At 40.2% G+C, this 15,609-nt stretch overlaps 3 protein-coding genes across 6 annotated transcripts in view; 1 reads left to right on the forward strand and 2 right to left on the reverse strand.

Moving 5' to 3' along the window:
• The first annotated feature begins 378 nt into the window (after window positions 1-378).
• On the forward strand, window positions 379-1,264 carry LOC113129861 (methyltransferase-like protein 7A). The gene is made up of 2 exons (XM_026306015.1): window positions 379-882; window positions 1,028-1,264. The coding sequence occupies exons 1-2, from the start codon at window positions 385-387 to the stop codon at window positions 1,262-1,264; spliced, it is 735 nt and encodes a 244-aa protein (XP_026161800.1). The 5' UTR covers window positions 379-384.
• Window positions 1,265-1,618: 354 nt separating this feature from the next.
• atf1 (activating transcription factor 1) lies at window positions 1,619-7,048 on the reverse strand. 4 transcript variants are annotated; one of them, XM_033325216.1, is made up of 8 exons: window positions 7,025-7,048; window positions 5,962-6,065; window positions 4,688-4,810; window positions 4,461-4,558; window positions 4,244-4,377; window positions 3,716-3,898; window positions 3,065-3,218; window positions 1,619-2,471 (listed from the first exon to the last, which is right to left on the reverse strand). In XM_033325216.1, exons 2-8 carry the CDS (start codon window positions 6,058-6,060, stop codon window positions 2,327-2,329), a joined length of 936 nt encoding a protein of 311 aa, XP_033181107.1. In that variant the 5' UTR covers window positions 6,061-6,065; window positions 7,025-7,048; the 3' UTR covers window positions 1,619-2,326. The 4 variants fall into 4 exon arrangements, with proteins under 4 accessions (XP_033181107.1, XP_026163705.1, XP_026163703.1 ...); XM_026307920.2 differs by lacking the exon at window positions 7,025-7,048 and adding an exon at window positions 6,887-7,024 and having other exon boundaries at window positions 4,461-4,552; XM_026307918.2 differs by lacking the exon at window positions 7,025-7,048 and adding an exon at window positions 6,887-7,024.
• A 1,144-nt stretch (window positions 7,049-8,192) lies between these two features.
• Window positions 8,193-15,609, reverse strand: part of dip2bb (disco-interacting protein 2 homolog Bb) — a 33,618-nt gene continuing 26,201 nt past the window's right edge. The window contains exons 26-39 of the mRNA XM_026306128.2: window positions 15,322-15,402; window positions 15,027-15,150; window positions 14,775-14,896; window positions 14,534-14,645; window positions 14,151-14,260; window positions 13,331-13,461; window positions 13,066-13,234; window positions 12,812-12,982; window positions 12,657-12,718; window positions 12,411-12,468; window positions 12,229-12,303; window positions 11,932-12,106; window positions 11,636-11,759; window positions 8,193-11,236 (exon numbers count right to left, since the gene is read on the reverse strand). Coding sequence (XP_026161913.1) covers window positions 10,984-11,236; window positions 11,636-11,759; window positions 11,932-12,106; window positions 12,229-12,303; window positions 12,411-12,468; window positions 12,657-12,718; window positions 12,812-12,982; window positions 13,066-13,234; window positions 13,331-13,461; window positions 14,151-14,260; window positions 14,534-14,645; window positions 14,775-14,896; window positions 15,027-15,150; window positions 15,322-15,402 — 1,767 coding nt within the window. The 3' untranslated portion in view covers window positions 8,193-10,983. The remainder of the gene's footprint in view (window positions 11,237-11,635; window positions 11,760-11,931; window positions 12,107-12,228; window positions 12,304-12,410; window positions 12,469-12,656; window positions 12,719-12,811; window positions 12,983-13,065; window positions 13,235-13,330; window positions 13,462-14,150; window positions 14,261-14,533; window positions 14,646-14,774; window positions 14,897-15,026; window positions 15,151-15,321; window positions 15,403-15,609) is intronic.

Raw genomic sequence — 15,609 nt, forward strand, 5'->3', positions numbered from 1 at the left:
CACTTGCTGGTAAATCTGTGGTGTTGCTCTCTTAACATGTGTTTATATGTACCTTTTATAATGGGACACTTGTGTTCCTACAATATACACAATATATTTTTGTGTTGTGCCATTTAATTTTTGATTAAAGAGTTTAATGTTGTTGAATGTGTTTTTTTTTTTGTAATTTTTTATATTAAACGAGCACTGCAATGATACAGGCAGCAAACTCAAAACTTGGGGGAGCCTGGACTTTGTCTGCAGACTGTGGTGTGTTTGCGCCACCGTGTGGTGAAAGTGCAATGTGGCCATCACTGATCAGGTATTAGGATGTAATCTTTTAATCTTCTGAAGTCGCCTGTCTTCCTCAGCTGGGCTTTTTGTTTTAAATGTCCTCAGAGGAAGATGAGGTCTTGTCTCATGACATTATGCAGACTGCTTTGCCAAGTGTTGACTTTCCCCTTGCACCTGATGGAGGTGACAGGTCTCTACGGTAGGTACAAATGCTTGTTTCCTTACTTTGCCTACAACATTACATTTTCCTACAACGATAAAATGCACGAAGTAAAGAGAGACCTGTTCCGAAACGTGGGCAAGTTTGCGAGCAGTGGCGGTGCACTTCACCTGCTGGAGCTGGGCTGTGGGAGCGGGGCAAACTTCAGCTTCTACCCGTACGGCTGCACGGTGACCTGCACGGACCCCAACCCGCATTTCGAGAAGTACCTGCGCATTAACATGGGCGCAAATGACCATTTGACTTATGACCGGTTTATGGTCGTCTCTGGAGAGGACATGAAGGACATAAAGGACGAGTCTGTGGACGTTGTGGTCTGCACCTCAGTGCTGTGCTCTGTCAGCGATGTGGCGCAGGTGCTGCAGGAGGTCCGACGGATCCTCAAAGCAGTGAGTCTGCATAAGACGCCTTCAAGGGCTGTAGGAAATATCTTATTAACACGGTGGATACTGCAGACCTAGACTCAGCCAGGAGGCCACTGTACAGAACCACATTTAAATCAATGTGTAATCATTTTTTAATGATCTCTTACAGGGTGGAGCCTTCTACTTTTTGGAGCACGTTGTCTCAGACACCTCTTCATGGATATACTTCTTCCAGTGTGTGTTTGAGCCTCTGTGGTACTATCTTGCAGATGGATGCATGATTACCAGAGCAACATGGAAATATCTGGAGGCAGCTAGTTTCTCTGAACTTCACCTAAAACACATTGAAGCTCCAGAGGTTACTGTGTTGATCAGACCACATATCATGGGGTATGCCATTAAATGACTGCACAGGAGAGTGAACATTATTGTTTTGCTTCAGAAAGTATATATTATTGGTAATTTTGGTCACTCTGAAGATATTATACTATGGATCCTGTAAATTCCAGCTGTTCAGCGACTTGATGTGCCAGGATAAGCAGTATCTTATTTTCTGTTTTCTAAGGTCCACAGGTTTTATCTGCTAAGATAATTCAATCTGTGTGCAGATAATAAGTCTTAAATTACCCAGCACAGTCGGGAAATATAATAGAGTTAATAAAGGGCAAACAAACCATTTAGCCATGACATTGTGCACACATCTGTAGGTGTGACATGTTTTGATTTACAGTGAACAAAGTTACATTAGCCTCAGTACATATACTGAGTGAAAATATATTTATTTTTGTACAGTATAAGCAACATACACTGTTATTCTTCCCCACCCCTCCCAAGACGTACATAATAAATATTACCTGGAGACTGTTTTTTTCCCTGATTGTCTAAGTAACTGCCGAGAAATCACAAAATAAACCATACTGAATGTTGTCATTTCTGTTACCCTTTATATTCCATTGCATAAAAATGAGGAATGACAAGTGTAACATCTCCTTATTGGAAAATTAAGGGAATTGCTGGTTCAGAAAATAAGCAGGAATTACATCTGTGTAGTATTTATACAGTTAAAATTCTGTAGATACTGTTAGAAGATTAAAAAAAATCTAACAGCAATGTTTTAAAAACACACAAAATAGAAGGGATACATTTAGAAACTGAGACTCAAAGTTAAAGCTGACAATTTCAAACCTCCCAGTAATAAAAATGTACACAACTATAAATGTTATAGCATTAGCATTTTTTTTAAAAACAGCAAGTGGAAAAATGGCCTATTTCTTTTTCATTTGTCAAGCAGATCTCATTGCCATCACAAGTCACTTTAATATCAAACAGTTAATAATAAAAAAAAAACAAAAAAAATACAACCCTGGAAGATCTCAGCCTGAAATGAAATGTTCCCAGAAACCCTGTCAGGTCCAACTGGCTGAGCTGCGTCACTGCCACCTTATATCTCAACCTTCCTCAACCTCTATTATCCTGTTTTAACACAATAAAGGTCCTTTAACGTTTTGAGTTCTTCAATTAGGGTCTTGTTTTGGTTCTCAAGAACAGCTACACGGTTTTCCAGGCATTTTACATATTCCTTTTTCTTCCGTCGACATTCACGAGCTGCCTCTCTAAAAGACGTAAAGGGTGCAGTTAGTTTAACTTCAAAGATTATGTGAGAGTGCACTTACACCAAATCACAATGTACAGTGGCAACTGCCACAACAAACTGCACATACTCCGATGCAGGAATTTCTCAATTTGTGTGGACGCCATCCGCCCAAAGCTACGCCACACAGTAAGATGCATTCAAGAAACAAATGTGCTTTATATTAAATATATTTAAAAGCTAACTTGTTTAGTTTGTGTCTCCTGTTGAAGCAGTAGCAGCCCTGTGCATTTTTCAACACTACACAGAGGTCAGCAATTGGGCATTTTTCCTATTGTAATAAGATAATTATTGACCTGTAAACTAAGCCTGGCTTTGGATTTACAAATAATCTAACACCAAATATTTAAATTTGAAAACAGAAATGACAAAAAATGGGAAACATGACACTGCTTTACTATAGCAGACATTTTTTAGCCTAGATTTTTTCCATTGATAGTTTAATTAAAGACAATTATTATTTTATTTTCTCAGAGTTGGAGAGAATCCCTGGAGGATTTTACATATTTCTCAAGAAGATTTTACAGCCCTAAACCAGTGATAAACTGCACTTACCTATTTTTTGCAAGCCTGATTTCTCTCTTCACTGTTGGATCATCAGTCTTGCCCTGAGACATCCCCACAGGAGAGGTCATGACTACAGTCTGAGGCAGGGAGCTGGATGTGGGTGCTGTGCGGATCTGGTATGTTTGAACCTCCCCTCCTGCACCTGAGAAATACAACAAAGGTTCATCACAAGAGCTATGTGAAAATAATTTATTCTAAACTTCTCCTATCTGTACTGAGAGGACAGCTTCTAAAGTTGGGTGAATGTCTTAATAGATGCATCAAAGAAGCTATTCCTTATACACTACACTAAAATGGTTTTACCCCTCTGCAAATATGTCATGGTAGACGTATTGTTCATCTGTCTTCATAGAAATTTCTACAGAAGACAAAACAGAAGGTATACTACATGATATATGCACTTGCACATATTTTAAAGACCCTGCATGTTGGTTTGCTGCAGATGAAGCTGAGCCAGGATCAGCCATTTTTGTTCACCTCATCATCTCTCTGTCCAATCAGAGCCCTTTGCCTCACAAATAAAGGAGCAGTCTGTGTTTTTTGGGGGGGGTTTTTTGCCATTTGCGCTTCAGCCAACTTGACCACCTGCTACAACATCCTAATAAACTGACCTGAATAAATTCTGGTAGATTTACACACCTTGTACGACAACCTGGTTGCTAGGCACCAGTATCTGCTGGCCGTCAGATGTCTGGGCATACTGAAGGATGGTGGCACCTTGCTGAGCTCCGGCAGAATTAGCCATGGTGACAGCCTGTATTCCCTGAATGCCTTCAGACCCTGGAGTCGCCAGCTGGATTGTGCCATTAGCAGCTATGGTAACTAGAAAAACCACACAGATGACATCAGTATTGAGCAAAAAACAAGAAAAAAATCCAGCTGGCTAGGTTATCATTCTACATATTGTATAGTGCAGTTTAAACAGGTTTGAAGATCACAGACTTTCTAAGGATTTGACTCATTGGTCACTTTTTGCCTATTGCTGGCAAAACATCTGGATTCCAGTAAACAGCTATACAGTCCATAACCACACATTATTACAATTAGTGCAAATTCAACCCTTTCTAAAATACACAATGAATAATTTTTAATTAACTGTGGTCTAGACCTATAACATAAAACCATGATCTTGTTTCATAAAAGTCCATTGAAGAAAAAAGTTCATACTGTATTGTCCGCTGCTGGTCTGGTAGATTTGGGTGGTGGGTACTGTAACACCTGTCACTCCTGTGGATGCTGGGCTGTTATCCTTTCCCTCAATATGTGTCACTTCCTGAGATGAAAGCTCATTTAGGATTTTTCTATAAGGTGAGAAGAGGAAGGTTCTTTAAATTTCTCTCCATCAAAAAAGAGAGTTTAAATTTCTGTGTTTTCTTGTTTTTACCTGTATGAAGGCCGCCTTGCGAGTATTTCTCTGGTCTTCTGGGTTGCTGCTCCACTGTCTGATGAGTCTTGTGAATCCTCACTATCTGAACCCTGTACCTTGAAAGTGGGAGGTGGATAAACAATTGCATGTTTAAGATTCATAACAATAAATGAAGTAGATAAGTTAAACCGAAGCCGTCGTTTAGTCAAAATAATTACAGTGCCCACAAAGCCAGCTCATCTCACCTGTGCAGTCTGCATCTGAGGGGACTGAATGACTGACGACTGTGCAGACTGGATCACTCCTTGAACCTGAAACTGACCCCCTGGCAGTTGTACAACAGCAACAGGACCACCACCCAGTGACATCTGTAAAAAAAAAAAAAAAACCCAAATACAATTTCAAATTCACAAAGAAAGGATTTCATTTAGATTAGATAACACATTATACTCCCACTTATCCCTATTGGCATGAGAAAATGGAGACAGTTTTGGCTTTAAGGGACTAGGACTCGGACTGAGACTGACTTCTGCCACCACTTTAACACAATGAACATGAATCAAATTTTACTTTTGTTCCTCTAAGACAAAATTAATGAAAAACAGATTTGAAAAGCTCAGCAGTAATGTTTCTTTCCAGAGGTAATGTCCTGGTTCCTCTAGATAATCTACAGACCTCACTGTGAACAGTTACAATCTACTTCAGAAACAGTAACTAGACATTATATGTTTTTCAAAGACAAGTTTTTCAAGTATTCTTTTTAATATTTTGAGCACCGCAAACATAATGAGACGCTCCCCTGTTGCAGTGTGCTGTTGGCTGAAATCTTGATGATGGATAGTTTATAAACCAGAGCTATTTGTATGAACAAGCATCACAGGCGATAAGTGGAAATGCTTTAACATCTACTATTAGAAACATATGCTAAAAAATTATTTTATTTGTTTTTTTAATTTTTATTATATTTTTTATTTAAGTGAAACTGTAATGGGTCTTGTCAGAATATCATTATCATATGTGTTCATTCACAGTTTTCCCACAGCTTTTGCTTGAAGATCATAAAAGTAAATGAGAGCATGTAAGAGCAAAGCTAAGATGTTATGACCTCAGACAAGAACCTGGAGTCTCTTAGGTACAGACTGTTTTTTTTACTATCAAGAGAAACATAAGAACAGCTTCTAGTACATTATAAAAGATCAAGATCTCAGAGCTACAGACTGTCAAGCTGACTAGCTGTAATTTCTGTTTATCTCTAACTTGCTGATAAGGGCAGACAAATTAAAGAGCTATGTGGAAACCTCTTCGTTTATGTTCAGCACTACTGGATCTTTCTTATATTTTAAGTTGAACAAGCTACATAGATGAACTTGTAAATGAAGCTATTTTAATAACACAACCTTAAGACACTGAATTGTGCTTTCAGCATGGGAGGACGGTATTAGCAGTGCAAGCATGGCACTATGCATCAGTGTTTATGTTGCACTTTTTAATGGTAACGTGTAATGAATCCCTTAGTTACCTGTTGGGCTATCTGTGAGAACTGAGAGGATGTGATGGTAGTGGGAATGGTAGCAGTCGGTGACTCAGTGCCATTGCTGCCCTGCTGTACTTCAGCCATAGTAACTGGGAACAAATAAACCAATATTATCGTGTTACACTGACTCTGTAGTAAAATAACAGCAGTGTGTTGTTGTTTCCCGCCTGCCTGCAATATCCTGCAACACGCTCCCCGCTGTGGCCTGTACGCGTGTTTCAGTATTTCATACAAGTCTTCGCGTCCACTGGAACCAGACCAGCTGGGATATCAAATCAGTGTTTCTTACTGTAGCTAACTTGGCTAGCTGTTCCCTGAGAAGTTACTCAAGTGAGTTTACGCCAGCTAAAGCACGACTTCCTCATCGGGTCTATCATGTCAGCCAATGCAACTAATGTTAACATGGAGTTACGGAACGCAGCTAACAGCTAGGCCCGAAAGTAAATACTGTTCAGTCTTTTCCCTCTGGGCTTGTCTGCAAAACCGAACTCCATCAGCAGTTTAACTACAGCCGATACGAGAAGTTTCCCTTTGAGTCACTGCTGCTAAAATGTTCGGTCCTACCATCGTTTCTGCTGCCGAGGCTAGTTAATGGCAGCTAACGTGCAGTTAAACGGATGTTAACCAGTTTAACGTTAAACAGTCAAAAACTACAGTTCCAGAGCTGCGAACCGGACAAGTTTCGTTGCTTCGGTTCCCAGGATGGATGAGCTTTTGTCTCAGTGAGCAAATATGTGCAACTCTGTCACTGGCACGCAAGTTACCGCGTCAATAGACGTCAGCGATACGAGGAGCCATTAAGCTAACTACACCTTCCCTTTTCGTAAAACGGCGAGGAGTTGACGAAGCAACAGCCGCCATTACCGCCACAGCGGAGCACAACATTACCGCTCGGCCAGCCGGAATTTACCTTCTCAAAAGCGGCGTGACTGCTCTTGTTCACAGCGTGGACCTCGTGCAATTCGTGTATCTACTTTGACACCAGAAAATGTGCTAAGAAACAGCCGCTAACGGCTAAAAATACAAGCTAAAAAAAAAAATAGCTCACCGATTTTTTTTTTTTTTCCCCAAAGGAAGTGGGCGGTGCCCCCGAGTAAAGACGCCTTACGTCATAGTTTCCACAAGCGCTGTGATTGGTCAAAAAGAGTTTGAGCAACTGGTGGAAACAGGTGGTTCAATAAAGTGTGCGCCTTTTTATTCAAATAATGTGCGTTATATGTTTTATATTATATTATATCATATTATATCATATCATATTATATTATATCATATCATATCATATCATATTATATTATATTGACGCCGCGCACACTTCCTGTTTGACCTGTGGCCTACCCCGTAGTGTTCTGAACGGTAAATTCATTTATAAAAGGATGTCTGCAGATACTGAGCAGCACCAGCCACATCCATACCTTGTGAAAGATTGTTGTCACTGTCAGGGTGTGTTGTTCAGAAAAAGTGAGCTGCCCTGTCGTCTGAAAATGTAAACAGGCTTGTCTGTTTTGAGCAACTGGCTCAGTGCAAAGAAAGAGAAAAAATGGGAACTTGTGTTTTTTCTATGTTCTACTTTTCCATGTGTTTAACAGACATGAATAAGTTCTTTGAAAAACATATCTACCGTCTTTGAAACACGTCTATGTTCTTTGTACTGTATGTTTAGGGTGGTTTCATTAATAATAAACATACATTTGCGTAAAGCATCCATGTTTGTCCATGATTAGAGTATTAAAAACTTGAAAAGTATTCATTTAAGGTACATTTAGAACAGATAAAACCGTGCGATTAATCATCAGTTAACTCATGACAATCATGCGATTAATCGCGATTAAATATTTTAATCGATTGACAGCCCTGATTATTATAGACACAACTTTAAATAAAACAGACTTCTCATGAACAGCTACAAATTACACTGCGTAATTAATAGGCTCATTTTCTATATATAATATGACACTGATCCTTCTACACAGCGAGTACTTTCAATTTTGATATTTAAAACTACATTTTGTTCATACTAATTGTAGATTTCACATTTTAAATTGATACATTGCTATTTTTAAAACTATATCAAGACAACGCAGCCCACATCACAGACCCCAAACCTCCTATGATTCAGCGCACACAATTCTGGCTTTGGTCAAAAACTTTGGCTAAGTTACTTGTATAATCCTAAAAGGCTGATTTCATTCTGTTAAACTCATGAATATTCAGACACCTTAAATGATTAAATGCATTTGTTTATTCTGAATTACTTTAACAGACAGTATAAAACAAAGTACAACAAACCAAAATAGAAAATAGGTGAGAAAATGGGAAGGAGTGTACCACCTTGATTTCTTAACTATATGAATTAAAACACCTAGAGATTCATCAGTGGATCACACCCTCAGGGAGAAGTTTAGAATTAAGCAAATAATGCACAACATAGCTAGAGTGCATACACAAAATATTGACAGAACAACTCAGAAGAAATGCAGTTTTTAGTACACTACTGGTTAAATTTCATCAGTCCTTTGTACTTAGTTATTACAAAATGTATAAGCATGTATAATTCACCAGACTGTGCAAGCTTTGAAATTAAATTGCACTGTCTTTGGGATTGCATAGTGTGTAAGAACTCTGATGGCAAGACTTAAAACCAAGTGAAGCCCTTCTAGACTTCTCAGAGAGGCAGGTAGATGGTAGATGGACACTGGTTACCAGCAAAAACTCTCTTTTTGCTCATTAGCTTTGCAGGATCTGTGAAGATTACAGGGAAATTTGCTTTGACAACATCTACATTGTATGGGTAGGACTCACAGATTGCACCAAGGGACCAGCTGGTCCATCCCTGTGTCATGAGTTTTGTTCCCTGAATATACAGTTTAATACATATAGATCTTCCCAACTTGTGCCTCAAGATGATTTTTTTTATGTGCTTAGCAGTCATGCTAACATTCTGCTGCGAACGTAAGATGCAATGTTAAAGCGAAGATGAAGTGCCATTAGTCATTTTGCCAAGCAGACTTAAAACTGGGCAAAACCAAAAATCAAGCATAATATTTCACACATTTAATGCAACATGAAATAGGGATAATCACTTAAATCAATCACTCTAATCTGCAGTGCCCACAGTAGAAACCTACTGAGTACCACCAGTGAAAAGTGCAATAATTCAATGTATGAAATCTTTCTGCTATTGTGTTTGGCATGACTGAATGTTATGTTAATTAATTTGTTAATGGGACGTGGGGCAAAAGTCTAAAAAATAACAAAAAACTATGTACATGTTGACATTAATGGTTTATCACTGAAATACGGTAGAATCCAGTACAAAGAAGCTCTTAATTATGGCAAGGAGCGCAAGGAAAGCACAAGATTGCACAACAACCAAATACATCTTGATGCAAATCATCTATCCATCCATCGTGGCTGACATCCTGGCTGAGAATCATTTGGACCCTTTTCTTTATCATAAAATTACTTTACAAGAACATTTCAGATGTGGCTCAGCATTGCAACTGTACTCACAAGTACTTATAAATCCAGTGACTGAACGTAGGAAATAATCCAGATACATGGTGAGTTGCCTATATTGACTACAAACATCCAGTACATACAACAAATCCTGCTGCAATTCAAAGTACTGCAATTTTTTATAAAGTTGTACAGTGACGAAACACAGATCAAATGAACTTTGACTGTGGAGAGAAAATTTGACCTGTTGACACTACAAAGTCCAAAGCCAATGAGTATTAGATGAACAGTTGTGGGCGGATTTTTTATTTTATAATAAAAATAACCTGGTAGCCTAAAAACAGTCATGGTAGTGTGTGTGTGTGTGTGGGGGGGGGGGGGGGGGGGTTCCCTGGCATTAACAGTGATAGCCTTCCCAGTAAACTCCAACGTTCCACAAGCTAGATTCCCCTTTCCATAGCTCCTGAACCACTAGTCATAATGCCTCATTATTATAATAAAATAGACATTTTTGAAAAAGTGCAATGTTATATCTATCCTGACTAACAATAATTTGAAGTTATTCATCTTTACCTTCCATTCCACTTAAAAACTCACCGTCAAATGTTCAATCTTATTTACAGTCTTCTTTCTGCTACTATTATTGACTCCCAGCTTGATTAATTGTCCAGAAACTATCAACTGAGAGAGGTGAGCATTTATATACTGTAATTAAAAATATACAGTAACATCCAGTATCTAAAATACAAAGAGGCCTTTACAATATAGAACATGGCCTCTTTCCTTTTATTCTGATCACTTTGGATATTTATCATGATTCGCCCTATTGAAACAGACCAAAGGACAATAAACAGCCATAAATAAGAGATTTAATAAAAATTAAGATAGGAATGTATGGCTGAAGTTCATAAGGCAGGAAATATATTAGGGCAGGGAAATCTATTTGGCTTTATTATAATGGGACAATATATGCTTTCTAAATTATGTACACAGACTGAGACTAGTGTCAAGATTTGCCTCCATGTGCCCTCTTTTCTTAATTATTAATTAGTGAAAAATGATGCACATGCATGTGTGTGCATTTGTTTGAAAGCTGCATGTAAAAGTTGTTGACTTAAGTTTAGTAGCTCTTAGAATCTGTGCAGACACAAAAGGGGCCGTTTGTGATAAGTGCAGAATAAAAAGATGGAGAATTATAAAAGATGTTAACACAGTATTCATTTTTTAAAGTGGTCCTGTTGTATGTTTTTTTGCTCTGTCCCGAGAAAAGGGCAACAGAGGCCCTTTCTCGTTTTGCCATATTCTGTGCTGCTTTCGCATTTGCAAAATTCTACTATAAAACACAGTGAACAACTCCAAACATGGCAGGGCCAATCACAGACATGCAGTGGCCAAGATATGCTGGTGTCACACAGAGCTGGGTGGCGGTAAATATGGTTCATGCTTTTCCTTTTCACCATCTGCCAAGCCAGTAGTCAAATGCTGGGATGATGGTGCAGAAGCATCCAGGCTGTGGATGATGGGTAAACAAGCTCAAACCACCACAGCCCCTCACATGTTGTAAGCAACGTAAATCGGATCAAGCTGGTCAGCGAGGAAAGAGTCACGGAGGTGCATGCGTTGCTTCTCTCCCCTTGAGTTGATGGGTATAACCCCAGGGTCCACAATAACCACCACACCCACGATGAGGTGGTGCTCCTCCAGGACCACGTTGGTTATCAGAGGCACCAAGTCCAGTGCATCCTGCTCTGAACCACACAGTTCTGACACCACCACCAGCAAGTTGGTCCATGTAAACACAGCACTGTAAGGAACAAGAATAATGTGTCTTAAGGTGGAATTCCAACCCAAACACAATATTAAAAGATATTTTTAAAATGATGCTTATTTGCTGTCTTGTAATGAGTTACATGAGATGATTGACGCCACTCTAATGTTCCTGCACTAAGCTGCAGCCAGTAGGCAGCTAGCTTAGCTTAGCACAAAGACGAAAAGAAGTTGGAAAGAATAAATTTTCTTTTTTAAAATAATAGAACAAATAATTCAGCACTGCAGCTAAAACACAATGTAATTAAATGTATGCGTCACAATATGTTCTGTTTGTGCCACTGCAGGTTGTTTTTTTTTTTAGTAGAGGATTTGACTGGTCAATATGTCAAATATATTAGTGTGTGTAGCTGATGCATGTCAAGAGGATTCTCACCTCTCAGCGATGCTGCGGTGAGCCCGGGACACTGAGGTTTCAATGTCAATGGGGTGGTAACGCAACCCTCGTAGCTCCAAGGTCTCATCCAGCGAGCCCACCACAAACAGAGCATCATGTCGATCTGAGAGCAGAGACACAGGCAACACAATAAAGCCAGAAAAGCTTGTTAAAAAAAAAAAGCTAAAACGTATAAACAGGCTGCTCAATTTATGCTGACAAGTCTTTCATCTGATTTGTGTTTATCTTCTATAATCTAATTGATAATAAATTAACTAAGACTTGGATCTATTTACCCCCACTGGCAGCCAACAGCTCAGTCCTCTTTACAAATCCCAAGTATCCAGTTCTGGCCCATAAGGTCTGCGGGTCTCCAAAGCTGAGTTTGGTGTTGAAGTGGTCTGCCTGGAGACTCTCCTCTCCATAGATGGTGTAGTAGCCACTGGCATTGTGAGGGCTGTTTACCCAGATCTAAGATACAGAAGCATGTCATGGGTCACTGCTGGGCTGAGATGGAGGGAGGCTGAACACACAGTTTTGCGTGTAATGATACTGCAGAAGAAGAGTGGGAACTATTTTGAACTTCCTCTCACCTCTCCTAGATGAGAATCACCAAGTGGGCCTCTGGTCTCTGGATTTACGATTATCACTCGCACACCTGGCAGTATCTGAAAACAAAAACAAGCGTAACGGCTTTATGGGATACACTGCCGACATGCCTTTGACTAAACATTTAGTAGACTGACCCTACATCTCTGCATTCGGAATACCTCACCTTGCCCGACTCCATTAGAGGAAGACTTTGAGGTGCTCCTCTTTCCACCAGCCTCACTCTGAAATGGCCAAAAACATATACCACATGTCAGCAGACACATTCAAAAGCAAAACTAAAACAGTTCAATGTTCTGAAGGGAGAGTGTTGGCAGATTACAAGACTGTTTTGAGCTGTTTTTATGCTTCTGACGAGCAAAATTCCCACAACAATGAATTCCTCACTTTAAAAAAATCCATATACTTTCACCTGTCATGGCGGAGGGACTTCATGTCCACATACACTGTACAGGGATCAGGACCAGTAGTGCCCTGTCACACAAATAACAAATATAAAGGTCACATATGAGGCATAATTCACAGCGTGCATTCATGTAATGAGCTGGTTATGCTGGCGTACTGTACCTGCAGGCAAATGGCCAGGTTCACCCTGGAGCCAAAGGCAGTACTGACAGCTCTCGGGGACAGCCCCACGTCCTTAAAAAGCTTGGAGAAAGAGTGTGTGAGGGCCAGACGTGGGCGCTCCTCTGCTATTACCACACAGCTCCGAACGCATGACAGGTTCACACCACGGGCCTAAAACGCCAACACACAGAATGATCAAACCACCCGTGTCTAACTGCACATTGGTCATGTTCCTCTGTAGGTGCAGTCCTTACCTTGAGTAAGTCAGTCTGAGTGCCCAGTCCTTTAGTGCAGAGCTCCATGACAGAGTAGGAGCAGAAGGTGTCTCTGATGCGGTACTGACTGAGCGTGCTCAGCCACAGAGACAGGCAGCTCTCCAACTCAAAGGGAGGAATCAGGATGGACTGGTGACCTGAGTAAACACTGTGTAATAAAAGACAGACAGAAGAGAAAGACCAGATCACAGACCAAATATAAAGTGCAGAAAGTGTATGTTTTGTGGGTGATGGTTTACTGTACCTTGCGAGGCACCACAAAACAAAGCCCAGACCACAGTAAGGATCCAGGCAGATGGCTATTTGACGAGAGGAGTACAGTTCACACTGCAGCTTTATAGAGCGACAAAGTGCACTGACCGCTGCATGAGAGATCTGTTACAAACAAGAGAAGCGTCAAAGAAAAGCTTCTGTCTGGCATCATGACTTCTGATGCCTTCCACGAGCAATTTGTGGATTTTATTTGTAATATACCGTCCTGATACAGTGATTTTCCATCAACTTGTCTACTTTGTCACTTCTTTTGCATTATGTTTTAAATGAAACCACTTTGAGAAGTGATAGTGGTCACACATTAAAAGCAAAGTAAAAGGAAACGTTATCTGGTTCATGCAAAATGGGGATTACATCACTTCTTTAAAATGCAGCATGGCCTCTGGCTGCATTGCATTATGGTCTATTCAGGTTAATGTGAAAGGGACTTTGGTATCTCTTTCTCTTCTAAGGACAAGAGTCAATATAAAATAATACCAGATGATTGACTGAGCTCCCTGTCACTTCTTCTCCTTTGTTTTATGTTTTTTTAAGTCATTTTTTGAACATTATTGTCAAGTGGGTTATAGAGAAGTGGGTAGGATATGGGGGAGATAGAGACAGACCGAAGGGGGAGAAACATGACAAATGTTAGCAGCAGGACTCAAAGTGCTGACGCTGTGACATTGCTCTGTGCAAGGCCCACTCCCTAAGACAACTTTTGGCAATGGTCTGTATAAAAGCAGATGGATCCTGGATTATGATCAAGAGAAAAGAGCCCGATATTTGAAAGTGAATCTCAGGCGTCTGACCTTGACCCCAGTGAGCATGCCTGTTGTGGACACACTGAAGTCCAGATATGCGATCATCTCGGCCGTGGGCGGCTTATAGATCTGTGGAGGCCGACGCCGAGGAAGGTCATCTGCAAACAAGATCGGTGCATGTTTCAAAGAGAACAAACATAAAGTTAGACTGATTATTTAATAACACAACATACATTAATCATTAGCAGATTAATATAATACCACTCTCAGTACGCTCAATTATTTCTCATGATGCTGGCACAGGAATATACTGACAACAATTCTAATTTGATTTTTGTCAGGAAGTGCTTTACATTACAAAACACAGACATGTCTCACTTCCTGTTTGGCCTAATGCTGCAAACTATTGCTTCACTGCTGCATCATTTTACCTGTGTCGATGATTGTTGGCCACGTTTTAATGTTCACAGAGAGAGCAGCCTCTTTGGAGCGCAGAATCCTTGTGAGATTTTGAGTGGTTAGAATACATGCAGCTTTACTGACCTGGCAACAAAACACAAAAGCATGACCCATTTAAACAGGAGAAGCTGCTACATTTAGTCAACAATTAAATATGTTTAAAAAAAAACATTACAGCAACCTGCATGCACCAGAGAGCCCACATACACTTACATCAATAATCATGCGGACAGTAGGCAGCGTGGCTGCCAGGTTCTGAGGGTGTGGAGGTCTGACGGTAACAGGAACACATCCAGCGTAGAGACATCCATAGAAGGCGGCTATCAAATCAATGCCTGAGAGACAGATGGAGTATATAGGTTGAGTTAAAAACAAAAAGAAAAGAGGGAGAAAACCATTTGGGTCTCATGATAATTAATCTCAATGGGACTAATCCTTGGACGGGAAGCCAGACACTGAACCTACCAGGAGGATAGAGCAGCACTACGTTCTCTCCAGTGTTGATGCTGCCTTTCTCAGTGAGCGCTGCAGCTATTTTTTCCGCTCGCTTGTGAAGCTGCACACAGGTTGCTGTTCCCACTGTTACACCCTGGAGGAAAGGTGGAAATAATGACAGACAGATACAATGTCAACAAAAACACAAAGTGCAATTTCTGTAGTTATTTCTGCACATCATTCTTGTGTGTTACAGTTAGTAACTCAGATGTCTGCTTTGGTGATAAACTGTGTATCTCAGTGTGTGAACACATCATCATGGTACCTTGGCATTGAGAAGAACATAGAGGACATGGTCTGGGTCTGTCTGTGCCCTCCAGTGTAGAGCCTCTGTTAAATACTGATGCTACAGTAAGAAGAAAACAGCATTTAGTTGGATGTACTGGTCAGGGTGTGTTTCTATAAACTATACACTGTTACAAACAGTCACAAAAGGCCTACACAGGATGGGGTCTGTGCAAATGGAAGAACCTAATTCAATAAACCCACATAAAACAAAATGAAGCAGTACTCAGGGCTGCATACTTCAGTAAACAGCCTCTCTGGGATAAAT

Source organism: Mastacembelus armatus, chromosome 5 (genome assembly GCF_900324485.2).
Source record: "Mastacembelus armatus chromosome 5, fMasArm1.2, whole genome shotgun sequence".
Classification (NCBI taxonomy): Eukaryota; Metazoa; Chordata; class Actinopteri; order Synbranchiformes; family Mastacembelidae; genus Mastacembelus; species Mastacembelus armatus.